General features: G+C 54.8%; 1 protein-coding gene across 1 annotated transcript in view; it reads left to right on the top strand.

The window, feature by feature from the left end:
* RADIL (Rap associating with DIL domain) overlaps positions 1-13,106 on the top strand; it is a 132,900-nt gene that overhangs the window by 17,891 nt on the left and 101,903 nt on the right. Inside the window, exons 2-3 of the mRNA XM_085016320.1 lie at positions 10,616-10,697; positions 11,589-11,749. Coding sequence (XP_084872446.1) covers positions 10,616-10,697; positions 11,589-11,749 — 243 coding nt within the window. The remainder of the gene's footprint in view (positions 1-10,615; positions 10,698-11,588; positions 11,750-13,106) is intronic.

Genomic DNA, 13,106 nt, shown 5'->3' with positions numbered 1-13,106 from the left:
CTGTCCCGGAGACTTGGGGCTGCCACGGCCAGGCACTGGTGCAGCCCGGAAGGGGCGGCCACAGCAGTTTCCCTGAGCCTGGGCTCCTGGTTCTCCGGGGGGCTGCAGACCTCGGCTGGGAGACCAAGAAGAAATTGCAGAAGCTCTGAGCCTGGGCCTGGCCGCTCCAGTCCCCACGGATGTGCTTATAAGCCTAGGCCTGCAGGGAGGCGCCGGGGGTGAGCACAGGGCAGGTGGGCAGCAGTTTAGGCCCCACGGGGGGCCGCCCATCAAGACCCGAGGGTGGCGGTCTAGAAAGCACAGCTTTTACGGGCCCTCCCCGACTTGGCCGATTTGAGCCTGGGGCCACTCCGTCTTGTCATCTTTCCTCAAAGTACAACTCCAGGAAAGTGTGTGCCTTTCCCTTATGGCTGGAAAACTGAATACACCCATGGGACCAGCACCCAGCTCAAGTGGCTCAAGGGTCCAGTTGCCAGGAAACCCCTTCATGCCCCCAGGTAACCCCCCCTCCCCCGCTCCCAAGGGTGGCCACTGTCCTGGCTTTTATCCTCAAAAGACTCCTGTTGCTGGTTCTTGAAGTTGATATAAATAGCACCAGGATGGAGTTCCCGTCGTGGCGCAGTGGTTATGAATCCGACTAAGAACTATGAGGTTGCGGGTTCGATCCCTGGCCTCGCTCAGTGGGTTAAGGACCCGGCGCTGCCATGAGCTGTGGTGTAGGTTGCAGATGAAGCTTGGATCCTGTGTGGCCATGGCTATGGCATAGGCCCGCAGCTACAGATCCGATTCGACCCTAGCCTGGAAACTTCCATATGCTGCAAGTGCGACCCTAAAAAGATCAGATCTGAGCCACAGTTACCACCTAAGCCGAAGCTGTGGCAACCCTGGATCCTTAACTCGCTGTGCTGGGCTGGGGATCGAATCTGTGTCCCAGTGCTCCTGAAACACCACTGATCCTGTTGTGCCACAGCGGGAACTCCTGGGGAAGTGCTTCATACTTGTCGATTTGCTAAAGCTGTTAACTGGCCTCGCCCCTGAAATGGTCTGACTTTGGGCAGCCAAGATCCTGGCTGGATTAACCCATGTCTCTGGAGTCTGTCTAATCCCAAAATTTAAGGTTTTAAAAGCAAGACTGTTCTTAACTTGTTACCTGGAGTCTGAACGACTTCATACATACTCGGAGATGATTGATTTTTCAGTTATTTGCCAAGCATCACGTGCGGCGTGCAGGCTCTGTGTTGGTACCAGGAAGGTGAAAAGGAATCAGGGCTGGTTCTCTGGTTGGCAGTCTCCAGACCGAGGCAGACCCAGAAGCACCCACATAGATGTCATCTGTGCTATGATAGAGGTCCCACAGGCTGCTGTGAGAGTCCAAAGGAAAGAGCCACTGTGGGCCAAAAAATGCTTTCAGAAGAGGAAAGAAGGAAAGAGACTCTAAACAGGCAAATTGAGCAGGGCTTTGAGGTGAGAGAAGGCAGTTTACAATCCAGTCTGGATGGGTGCGAATGTAGGGATCAGGGATGGCTTTTCAGAGGAAGGGCCTTTTGACCTGGGCTCTAAGGGCTGAATAGGAGCTTGCTGGCTGAAGAAGAGGGAAAGGAACTTGTAAGCACAAGAAGGAACAATGTGTGGGAGGCCCACAGGCACAATGACTGTGGGCCAAGGGGAGAAATTCCCTGGGGTGAGGAAAACTGTAGCGAGTGAGTCAGGATAGGAAATACTGGAAGCAGAATCCCCCGGAACATAGGGTCTTCCAGCCATGTGGAAGCTGCCTGGCATTTCTGCACTTGGCCTTGGCACAGGCGTTTATGCTCTGGGTCCTCCAGGGCTTTGCTTTGGCCAGTGGGACCCAGGAGTCTTGGTGTCCCATTGGACAGTGTGGGAAGGATGGACAAAGCCAGGGCTCAGAGGGGCTGGGGATCGCAGAAGACTTGTGACCAGGGCTGCTCTGACCACTGGCTGATGAGGTGGTGGTTTCTGGAGCTGGGAAAGCCTTCTGTCTCTTCCCTTCCTTTGCCTCCAGCTCCAAAACCCCTCCTCCATCCTGGAGAGGCTGATCAGATACATTATACTATAGTGTGAAAGGCTGATGGCAGAGCCTTTTCCATCAGAACCATGGACAGGGTTGAAGGGGACGCAAGTGGAATCTACAAACCCAGACAGGTCTGGCTGCTGTCTTAGCAGCACCACTTCTAACTTGGGCTTCACTTCTCCGAATCCCCGTATAAAATGACAAGCATAATCTCGGCCCTGCTCAGTTGACAGCATCCTTGTGAGGCTCAGATAGGAGGAAGGAGTGAAAACATTTGAGTAATTCTTACTCCAGGAATGGCTGCCTCTCACCTGCCCGGTGCCCACAGCAGACATCACTAATTCATCACCGCATTCATTTCCTGCCTCACCTAGATTCATCCTCAGACTCCTTTGCACTCCTTTGACTCTCTAATCAGTTGATCAGAATTGATGTGGCTTGAAGTCCATTTGCTGCCCGTGCTGAGCCTGGTGTTCATTTTGTGGTCCCAGGGTCCTGGGACGTCCCTGGTGAGTGGCAGCTGGCACCATCCATGTGGGACCCATGGCCCCCTCCCTGCTGGGCTCCTCCTTCAGCCCACTGCTTCTCAGCCTTGCCTGTACCCTGGGATCGCCTGGGAAGTTTACGAAATACCAATTTCTGGGGAGTCCCTGTGCTGCGGCCGGTTAAGGATCTGGCATTGTCTCTGCAGTGGGGTGGGTTCGATCCCTGGCCTGGTATAGTGGGTTAACAATCCAGCGTGGTGTAGGTCTTGGCTGCATCTCGGATTCCATCCCTGGCCTGGGAACTTCCATATGCTATGGGTGCAGTCCAAAAAAACAAACCCAAAATAAAAACATTTTTAAAAATACCAGTACCTGGATCCTCTCCTGCCCCCCCTTCTGTGTTTTAACATTGGGATTTTTTTTTCATATCGCCCCATGATTTTTTTTTTTTTGTCTTTTTGCCATTTCTTGGGCCGCTCCTGTGGCATATGGAGGTTCCCAGGCTAGGGGTCTAACCGGAGCTGTAGCTGCCAACCTACGCCAGAGCCACAGCAACGCAGGATCGGAGCCGTGTCTGCAACCTACACCACAGCTCACGGCAACGCCGGATCGTTAACCCACTGAGCAAGGGCAGGGATCGAACCCGCAACCTCACGGTTCCTAGTCGGCTTCGTTAACCACTGCGCCACCACGGGAACTCCCCTGTGATTCTTATATACAGCAATGTTGGTTCTGGCGCCTTTCTCCAATTTTTTTTTTGGGGGGGGCGGCACACGCAAAGGTGCAGAAGTTCTCAGGTCAGGGATGGGGCCCTCACCACAGCAGTGGCCCAAGCTGCTGCAGTGACAACACTGGATCCTTAACCATGAGGCCACCACGGAACTCCCTCTTTCTCCAGCCTGCTGGGCGATGGTGTCACTGTGGCCCTGGGCGGCGCAGGATTCTGGGGAGGGATACTGATGGCACTGCTGAGACGCAGCCTGTGTCGCCTCCTGGCTGGCATGTTAACAGGCAGTCTTCATATGTACATAGCTTTGCCTGTGGCCTGATTTTTTTTCCCGATAAACTACATGTAACATAAACCTTAGGCTTTTAACTGTTTTAAGTGCACGAAACACTGGGATTGAGCACATTCACGTCGCCAGCGGCATCCCCAGAACTTTGTCATTTCCCCAAACTGAGCCTCTGTCCCCGTGAAACACGGACTCCTCATCCCCTTCTCTCCCTGCCCCTGGCAGCCACCCTCTGCTTTCTGTCTCTGTGACTCTGACGCCCCCAGGGGCCTCTCGCAAGTGGAATCCTCCAGTATTTGTCCTTCGGTGTCTGGTTTGTTTCACTGAGCATCATGGCCTCAAGGTTCATCTGCATAGTAGCGGGTGTTCGAGTTGCCTTCCTTTTTTTTTTTTTTTTTTTTTTTTTTTGTCTTTTTGCCATTTCTTGGGCCGCTCCCGCGGCATATGGAGGTTCCCAGGCTAGGAGTCGAATCGGAGCTGTAGCCACCGGCCTATGCCAGAGCCACAGTAACGCGGGATCCGAGCCGCGTCTGCAACCTACACCACAGCTCACGGCAACGCCGGATCCTTAACCCACTGAGCAGGGCCAGGGATCGAACCCGCCACCTCATGGCTCCTAGTCGGATTCGTTAACCACTGCGCCACCACGGGAACTCCCAAGTTGCCTTCCTTTTTAAGACTAAAAATAACATCCTGTTGTACGGATGGACCACGTTGTGCTCAGCCGCTCATCCGTCAGTGGACACGTGGGTTGCATCCCCTTCCTGGCTACTGTGAGTGAAGCTGCTCTAAACACGGGTGTGTGAGTGTCTCTTCAAGTCTCTGCTTTCGGTTCTTTGGGGCGTAGAGCCATGGGTAGCGTTGCTGGATCATAGGAGCATTCTCTGGGTCGTGTTTTGAGGAGCCGCCGTGTGGTCTGGCACAGCGGCTTTGCCGTTTTGCCTCCCCACCAGTGGTGCACAAGAGCTCCAGTTTCTCCACGTCCTCGCTGACACGTTTTCTGGTTTTTGTTTTGTTTTGTTTTGTTCTGATCATATCCACCCAGTGGATATGAAGTGCTGAGGCCTGATGTGTCAGTAAAGTTTCCGGAGTTCTCTTGTGCAGCGGAAATGAATCCGACTAGGAACCATGAGGTTGCGGGTTCAATCCCTGGCCTCTCGTGGGTTAAGGATCCGGCGTTGTTGTGAGCTGTGGTGTAGGTCACAGCCACGGCTTGGATCTGGCATTGCTGTGGCTGTGGTGTAGGCTGGCAGCTGTAGCTCTGATTAGACCCTTAGCCTGGGAACCTCCATATGCTATGGGTGTGGCCCTAAAAAGCAAAAAATAAAATAAAAGAAAGCTTCCTCTTTCCTTACTCAGACCCGTCCTTGCGCCTGTTCTGGGGTAACGGAGGAAGCAGAGACGGATCATGTCCTGTGTGCCTACTGTGTGCAGGGTACTGCACACATTGTGTCTCATCCTCTGTGAGGCAGCTCTCATTACCCTCCTAGAGCCCAGGTCTCAAGGTTGGACAGCCCTGGGCTGAAATCCTGGCTCCGTCCTTTCCTGGCTGTCTGGCATTCAGCAGGTGATTTGGTTTTTCACGACCTGTTTCTGAGCTGTAAAATGGGCCAGTAACAGGGCCGCTGTCATTGGTTGGAGGACTTATAGTAACAGAGTCATCAGTGTAGGGCATGTGCCATCAGGCGCTGAGAGCTGTGCACTCATCAACCCGTGTCATCCTTTTCGGGTCCTCTGGGGTGGGTGCTGGTAACACGCCCATTGCCCAGATGAGAAAACTGAGGCCTGGAAAGCTTTGGTAACTTGTCCACAGACATGCGACTGGTAAGGGGTGGAGCTGGTGTTGAAGGAGGTGAGAATGGAAGGGTTTTGACGTTGGCACCAGGAAAGGCGGAGATTGCCGTGACGGGACTTCGAAAGGTGGTTCTGGTGTGGACTCAGCGTGGAGAGAGGACAGCGGTAGAGAAAGCCTGCACCTGCTTGGAGAATCCGTGGCAGTCATGAACAGGATGTTGGCAGAAGTACGGACTACACATGCCACTGTGGTGCCACCTCTGATGGAAACAAGGAGTCTGCTATAGGACAGTGGCGAGGAGATCCTTGTTAGAAAGCAGCCGAGGAGTTCCCGTTGTGGCTCAGTGGGTTAAGAACCTGACATAATATCTCTGAGGATGCGGGTTTGATCCCTGGCCTCCTTCAGTGGGCTAAGGATCCGGCATTGCCGTGAGCGGTGGTGTAGGTCACAGATGCGGCTTGGTTCTGGTGTGGCTGTGGCTATGGCATAGGCCAGCAGCTGCAGCTCTGATTCGACCTCTAGCCCATGGCATGCAGAAGGTCCCAAGCCATGCAGCAACCTTCGCCACAGCAGCAACCTGAGCCAGCGCAGTGACAATGCCAGATCCTCAACCCGCTGTGCCACCAGGGAGCTCCCTGGGTGATTCTCAGTATACAGCCAAGATTGAGAAACACTGGCCTGACCTCTTAGAGTCTTAGGCTCTTATAGTTGGAATAACAATAAGTACTTTGGAGGGTGTTGTGGGCTTTAAGTGGGGCGCTCTATGGGAGGTACTCAGATGGGTCCAGTAAGAAAACCGTGGGGCTCCTCAGGGGGGGAGCCCCCCAGGGAGCAGTAAAAGGGTGTTTATTCTTTGAGCACCACTGTGTGTCATCTCATAGTACCCACAGCCTAGGTAATAGTATATCCTTCTACACACAAGGGAGCTGCAGCCCAGAGACGTTGAGGTGTCTTCCCTGTGGCACACAGCAGCTAAGGTGACCATGCAGGGAGTTTTGGATGCTTGGCTCCAAAGCCCTGCTCCCTCCGGTTCAGGGTGGGAGTCAACCTTCTGTCTCTCTCCCCCTGCCAGCTCAGGGTGGGAGCACCTCCATGTGGCATTGCCCTCCCCGCCGCCATCACATGCCATGGCCATGCGGCCATCTCAGCGGCAAGGGCTGGCACAGAAGGGGGATCCTGTTCCCCAGAGGGGAGGCAGAAAGAAGGTCCGTTTCCCTCCTTTAGCTGAACCAGCGGCAACTTGCTGGAAATGTTGACTCTTTGAAATTTCCCACAATCTTTAAGGCTGCTTAGCTGACTGCCGGCTCTCTTCCGGAACATTCTACGTTTTATCTCTGCATTTCAGCTGTTAAAAAAAATGACTTCCTTGGGGATGAACAATAAGGTCCTGCCGTAGAGTAGAGGGAACTGTATTCGCTGTCTTATGATAAACACAGGGTGAAGGGATGTAAAAAAAAGAGGGTGTATATATATATATATATATATATATATACACACACATATATAATTGAATCACTTTGCTTACAGCAGAAATCAACATAACATTGTAAATCAATTATACTTTATTTATTTATTTATTTTTGCCTTTTTGTCTTTTTAGGGCTGCACCTGCAGATATGGAGGTTCCTAAGCTAAGGGTTGAATCGGAGCTGTAACCACCGGCCTACACCACAGCCACAGCAATGAGGGATCCGAGCCACATCTCAGCCTACACCACAGCTCACGGCAACATTGGATCCTTAACCCACTGAGCAAGGCGAGGGGTCAAACCTGCGTCCTCATGGATGCTAGTCGGCTTCATCAACCCCTGAGCCAGGATGGAAACTCTGAAATCAATTACACTTTAATTAAAGAAAAAAGACTCCCGGAGTTCCCATCGTGGCTCAGTGGTTAATGAATCTGACTAGGAACCATGAGGTGGCAGGTTCGATCCCTGGCCTCGCTTAGTGGGTTAGGGATCCGGTGTTGCCGTGAGCTGTGGTGTAGGTTGCAGACGCGGCTTGGATCCTGCATGGCTGTGGCTCTGGCGTAGGCTGGTGGCTACAGCTCCGATTCGACCCCTAGCCTGGGAATCTCCATATGCCACGGGAGCGGCCCTAGAAAAGGCAAAAAGAAAAAAAAGAACAAAGAAAAAAAAGACTCCCCTGTCTTTCTCCTGTGGAACGGATAAACAAGCCGTTATGTATCCATAGGATGGACTAGTTCTCAGCCCTAAAAAGGAGGGAACCAGTGATCCAGGCAACAGCGTGGATGCCTCTCATGTGTGTTAAGTTGAGCGAGCAAAGCCACACTCAAAAGCCTGGGCAGGAAATGAAAAAGGCTAGAAGGGTTAAGACGGTGGCCAGGCATGGCCATGTTTGGAGGGTCCATTTTCTTCGCAGGAAACAAGTTTGTCTTAGATGCATTTGAAATAGAAAATAAGTAAGCCCCTGTTTGGGATTCAAAGCACCGTTTCTTTTCACTTAAGAATCCACTTGATGCAACCAATTCTCTTTCGACATTCAAACAAAAAAGTCTACGGAGCTACTGTATGACCCCGTTTCTATGATGTTCTGGAAAAGGTGAAGCCGTGGAGGACAGAGGGCAGAGCAGCAGTTACTGGGCTGGGGGAGGGCTTGGGGACCCCGGGGGCAGGAGGGCATTTGTGGGGTGGATGCTGGTTACGCAACCCTCTCATTTGCCAAAACGCATCAAAACCCGGAGCCAAAAAGGGAGATTTTGCTGAATGTGAATCGAAAGGAAAATTGAAACATCAACAGTGAAGCCATTGTCCTCCTCAGATGCCTGCGTCGAGCTTTGTGAAGAAGGAAATTAGGCCACAAGGAGTTAAAGAAAAAGCTCTCAGCTCTTGAGGGCCCTGGGAACTGGCTTTCTTGGGCGTTTGCCCCTGACCCTGGCCCCAGCCCGGCCCCTCTTCTTCTCTGCCTGCCTGCCTCCCTCCCTCTCTTTTTCCCGTTTTCAAAAGCTGCAGCGCCAGTGAAGGAAAGTTTTGTGGGGCCCAAAAATAAATAGATGACTGCCCACCCCGGGTTGCCATGGCGACCGTGACATCACCCTCGGACCCAAGTGGCTGGCACCATGGGTGGCTCGTTGGTGTTTGTTAAAGAGGCAGGGCAGAGGGCGGCCCGTCACAGGTGGAGGGGACTTGGTTTCCTACCTTGTGAAGGGTGTCCGCTGTGACCTGTCACAGTTGGCCTCGGACCCGCAGCCCCAGCCCCATTGGAGGGGGCAGAAGTCAGCCCAGCCTCTCTGGAGCAGAATCTGTCAGAGTTCACACTGTGTGTACCTGTGTTAGGGTCGCCGGGGCTGTGCCAACAAAGGCACATACACGTGGTGGCTTCAACAAGCGACGTTGAGCCTCTTCTGGTTCTGGAGCCTGGAAGTTCCAAGTCAGGCTGTCTGCAGGGTTTGTTCCTTCTGGAGGCTTGAGGAAGGACGTGCTCCAGGCACCCCACCACCCCAGCTCCTGGTGGCTCCCCCATCCTTGGCGTGAAGCTGCCTCCCTCCAATTTCCGCCTCTGTCTTCACGCTGTGGCTCCTCATCTTATGAGGGCCCCTGTCTTACTAGGCTGGGGCTCAACCCTGCCAGTGTGACCTCATCTTAACAAACCGCGTCTGTAACAACCCTTCTAAGAAGATCCCACTCTGAGTACTGGAGGCCAAGACTTCAGCCCAGGAACTTGGGGAGGATACAGTTCAACCCCGAACACTGCTTTCGTTGGTGTTATATTTGCTTTATTGGCATAGACCCAGCATACAGAGGGTACTCAATAAATGCTAAGTGGACAGCACGGCATACAGTAGGCGCTTTATAAATGCTCTGCTCTGTCGTGCAGTGTTCTGAACCATATACTAATGTCTCCTTTCCATGGGTCTTTATAGTGACACTTGGGTGGGGGCTGTTTTCGTGGAGTTGAACCACACCTGGTGGCTAAACTGTCCACTTACGGCACTGAGCCAGTGTGGTCCTGTCTCCTGCCCGAGGGCCGGGTGCTTGGAGAGCTTGCCCCCCGCCTTCCCCCACCGCTGGGCTCACCTTCCCAGCCTGACCTGCAGACCCCTGCAGAGAGCGCTGTCGGCCAGGCGTGGCCACATCGTGTGCTGGGTGATGTCACTTCCTGCCTCTGCACTGGGGCAGCCCTTCTGTAAAGTGGACGTGGTGAGGGCTCCGTGGGCCGGTGGAGCCCCCGTGAGGATCAGAGGAGACGATGGGGCTTGGACGATGCCCCCAAGTTCCCAGAACATCAGGATCATTTACCGTCAAGATGAAGTCAGCTGGCCATGTGTGGACCTACGCCCAGCGGAAATGAATGCGCTGAAGATGGTACCCGCAAGCAGAGTTACCCTGACAGTCCCGAGCCGGAGCATGCACCTGCAGCAGACTGGCTGAATAAACGGTGGTTCAATGTGGAATACTCCACTGCGGTGAAAACAGCCATTGCCACGTCCAGCTGACGTCACGCTGAGCCCAGGGGGCCAGACCAGAGGGTGTGTGCTGAGTGATCCCCCTGATGGAAAGTTCAAGAAGGGGCGAAACTAACCCACCATGACAGTGTTGGGGGTGCATCCTTGGGGGGCAGGGTCGCCGGGAAGGGGTGTACAGGCTCTTTCTAGAGCATGGGAGAGACGCTGTAGTTCCTCTGGGTGGTGGTCATGTGGCCGTGTGCCTGTGGAAAAATCCACCAGGATCTTCCCTGGGGAGCTGTACGTGTGTCAGTTACGTGTAAAGAAAGTGATACATAGAAAGTGAAGAGGATGCTGCCACCCTGCTTAGCAAACACCCCTTTGGGGATTGCGTGCACAATGTTGGAGAGTCCAAAAGAAGTGTACTGGAAAGGGGGGTGGGAGGGAGGGTGGGGAGAGGAAGGAGGGGGAGGGGAGGGGAGAGGAAGGAGGGGGGAGGGGAGGGGGGAGGGGAGGAAGGAGGGGGAGGGGAGGGGAGAGGAAGGAGGGGGAGGGGAGGGGGAGGGGAGGGAGGAGGGGAGGAAGGAGGGGGGAGGGAAGAGGAGGGAGGGGGGAGGAGAGGAGGGAGGGGGAGGGAAGGGGAGAGGAGGGAGGGGGAGGGGAGGGGGGAGGGGGAGGAGAGGAGGGAGGGGGGAGAGAAGGGGAGAGGAGGGAGGGGGGAGGGGGGGAGAGGAGAGGAGGGAGGGGGAGGGAAGGGGAGAGGAGGGGGGAGGGGGGGGGAGGACCCTCCTCCTCCACCAGCAGCGGCCGCGGGAATTCTGTGATCGGAGCCGAGCTGCTCCTGGCTTCCCCGCCGAGCTTCCCGGAATTGTCTCTCTCCCTCCAGGTTCATGAACCATCGTGTCCCCGCCCACAAGAGGTACCAGCCCACGGAGTACGAACATGCTGCCAACTGTGCCACCCATGCTGTGAGTTGGCTTTGGGGGACTGAGAGCTGCGAGGGAGACGCTTCCCGGTGGGGGTGGAGGGGAGGCGGCCCCCGTGCCCTGGGAGACGTGCAGTCTTTCCATCCCGTGGCGACGCCCCAGGTGGCCCGTTCCGCGTCTTCTGTGTTTCTAGGCGGAGCAAGTGGGATCTTGAGGGTGGGTCACCCGAGTAAGCTGGACCGTGGCACTGAGCGTGCCTCTCTTTTGCTTGAAGAACTGTCAGTGGCTCCCTAGTACCTGGTACAGCATCTGGACTCCGTAGCGAAAGCTCCTAGATGGGTCTTGGCCTCTGTGTTGACTCATCGCTCACCGCACCGTCTCGCCCCCAGGCTCCAGCGCCCTGCACCGCCTGCTATGCACAGGCCATGACTCTGTGCCTTTGCACACGCTGTTCCCTCTGCCTGGAATACCTGCCGTCTCCCCCCCACCCCACTTCCCGCTTGCCTAAGAAATCCACTGGGCAGTGGTCCGTAACTTTTTGGTGTGTGGGCCCCTTTGAGGGTCGAATGCAGATCTAGGCCTGTGCTGTCCAGCTGGGCAGCCACTGGGCTCCTGCGGCTGTTGGAACTGAAATCAGTTCAAATGAAATAGAATGAAACCTTCAGGTCCTCCACGGCATGAGTCACATTTCAAGTGCCAGTAGCTGCCCGTGCCTAGTGGCTCCCATGTTGGACAGGGCAGGTCTGGAGTGTCCCCTCCATCGTGGGGGGTTCTGATGGACGGGGCAGGTCTGGAGTGTCCCCTCCATCGTGGGGGGTTCTGATGGACGGGGCGAGGTGGAAAAAAGGCTCAGGGTTGCTCGGGGGCTCTATCCTTGCCTGGACCCCACTCCAAAGGCTGCCCCTGTGGTACCTCCCCCCACCCTGCTTCCAGCTCTGGATCATTCCCAGCATCCTCGGCAGCTCCAACCTCTACTTCCTGTCGGACGACCACTGGGAGACCGTCTCTGCCTGGGTCTATGGCCTCGGCCTCTGTGGGCTCTTCGTGGTGTCCACCGTGTTCCACACGATCTCCTGGAAGAAGAGCCACCTCAGGTACCTGCGGCCCAGCTGCGGGAGGGGGCGCGTGCGTGGCTGGGTGGCTGCGGGGCGAGGCGGGACGCCTGGGCTGTGCTTGGCCGAGCCAGGAGGGGCCGGGACGGAATGCACTGCGCCGTCGTTGCCTCCGTGGCTGGCGGGGCTGGTGAGGGATGCTCCCTCTAGTGCCGACGAGCACGCCCCTCGCTCCCAGGGTCCTCATGAAGGACCCGAATAACCATCACGATAATTGTCTCCTTCTGGGTACCTCCTAGGTCCTGGCATTCTGCAGATACCACTCCTGAGCTTTGCAATAATTCTGCAGTATAGGTCTTAGAATTCAGGATTTTAATTTTGATTTCTTTGGGTGTCAATTTTTTAAACGTTGTGCTGGGCGTTGCCTTCATGGCTCAGTGGTTAGTGAACCCGGCCAGCATCCATGAAGACGCAGATTCGATCCCTGGCCTCGCTCCGTGGGTTAAGGATCCGGCGTTGCCGTGAGCTGTGGTGTAGGTGGCAGACGCGGCTCGGATCCCTCTTGGCTGTGGCTGTGGTGTAGGCTGGTGGCTACAGCTCTGATTCGACCCCTAGCCTGAGAATCTCCATATGCTGCAGGTGTGGTCCTAGGAAAGGCAAAAAGACAAAAAAAAAAAAAAAAAAGAAAGAAATGAAAATTGTGGTAAATGCCCATGACGTCCTTGCCAATTTGAAGTGTGGTTTCGTGGCATGAAATGCATTCCCATCACCCCCACCCATCCATCCACCGGATATTTCCATCATCCCAAACCCAACCTCTGTCCTCATGAAACACTAACTCCCCACCCCCTCCCAGAGCCCCCGGCACCCACCCTTCTACTTCCTGACTCCGTGAACGTGACGGCTCTGTGTACCCCACGGCCGTGGAATCCTGTGACATGTCTCCTGTGTGAGCACGTGACCTCAAAGCGTGTCCATGTTGTAGCAGGTGTCAGAATTTCCTTCTCTGTCAAGGTTGAGCTTCATGGTACGGAGCATGCTTTGCTTCTCTGCTCACCTGTTACGGCCCCTTGGGGGTCCCTCCGCCTTTGGTGACTGGCTTCTTTCGCTGGCCATAGAGAGAAACGCTGGTCAAACCTAATGCGGGCTGCACTTGTCAGACAGAATCACTATTTGTATGCGTTATCTACTGCTGTGTAACAAATTACCCCGAATCGGAGGCTTAAAATAACAGTAAACCTCAATTCTCCCTGAAAGCTTCAAAGAGGCACAAGTTGGGGAGCTTAGCTGTGAGGTTCTGGCTCAGGGTCTCTGGTGTAGTCAAGATGCTGGCTGGAGCTGGCATCCTCTGAAGGCTTGGCCAGGGCTGGAGAAGCCACTTTCAAGGTGGCTTCCTTGT

This window comes from Sus scrofa, chromosome 3, assembly GCF_054392235.1.
Source record: "Sus scrofa isolate SSC_HxYL_T2T_F1_AM1 chromosome 3, Sscrofa_HxYL_maternal_Yorkshire_Landrace_v2.0, whole genome shotgun sequence".
NCBI lineage: Eukaryota > Metazoa > Chordata > Mammalia > Artiodactyla > Suidae > Sus > Sus scrofa.
This window is presented reverse-complemented; position numbering and strand designations above follow the sequence as displayed.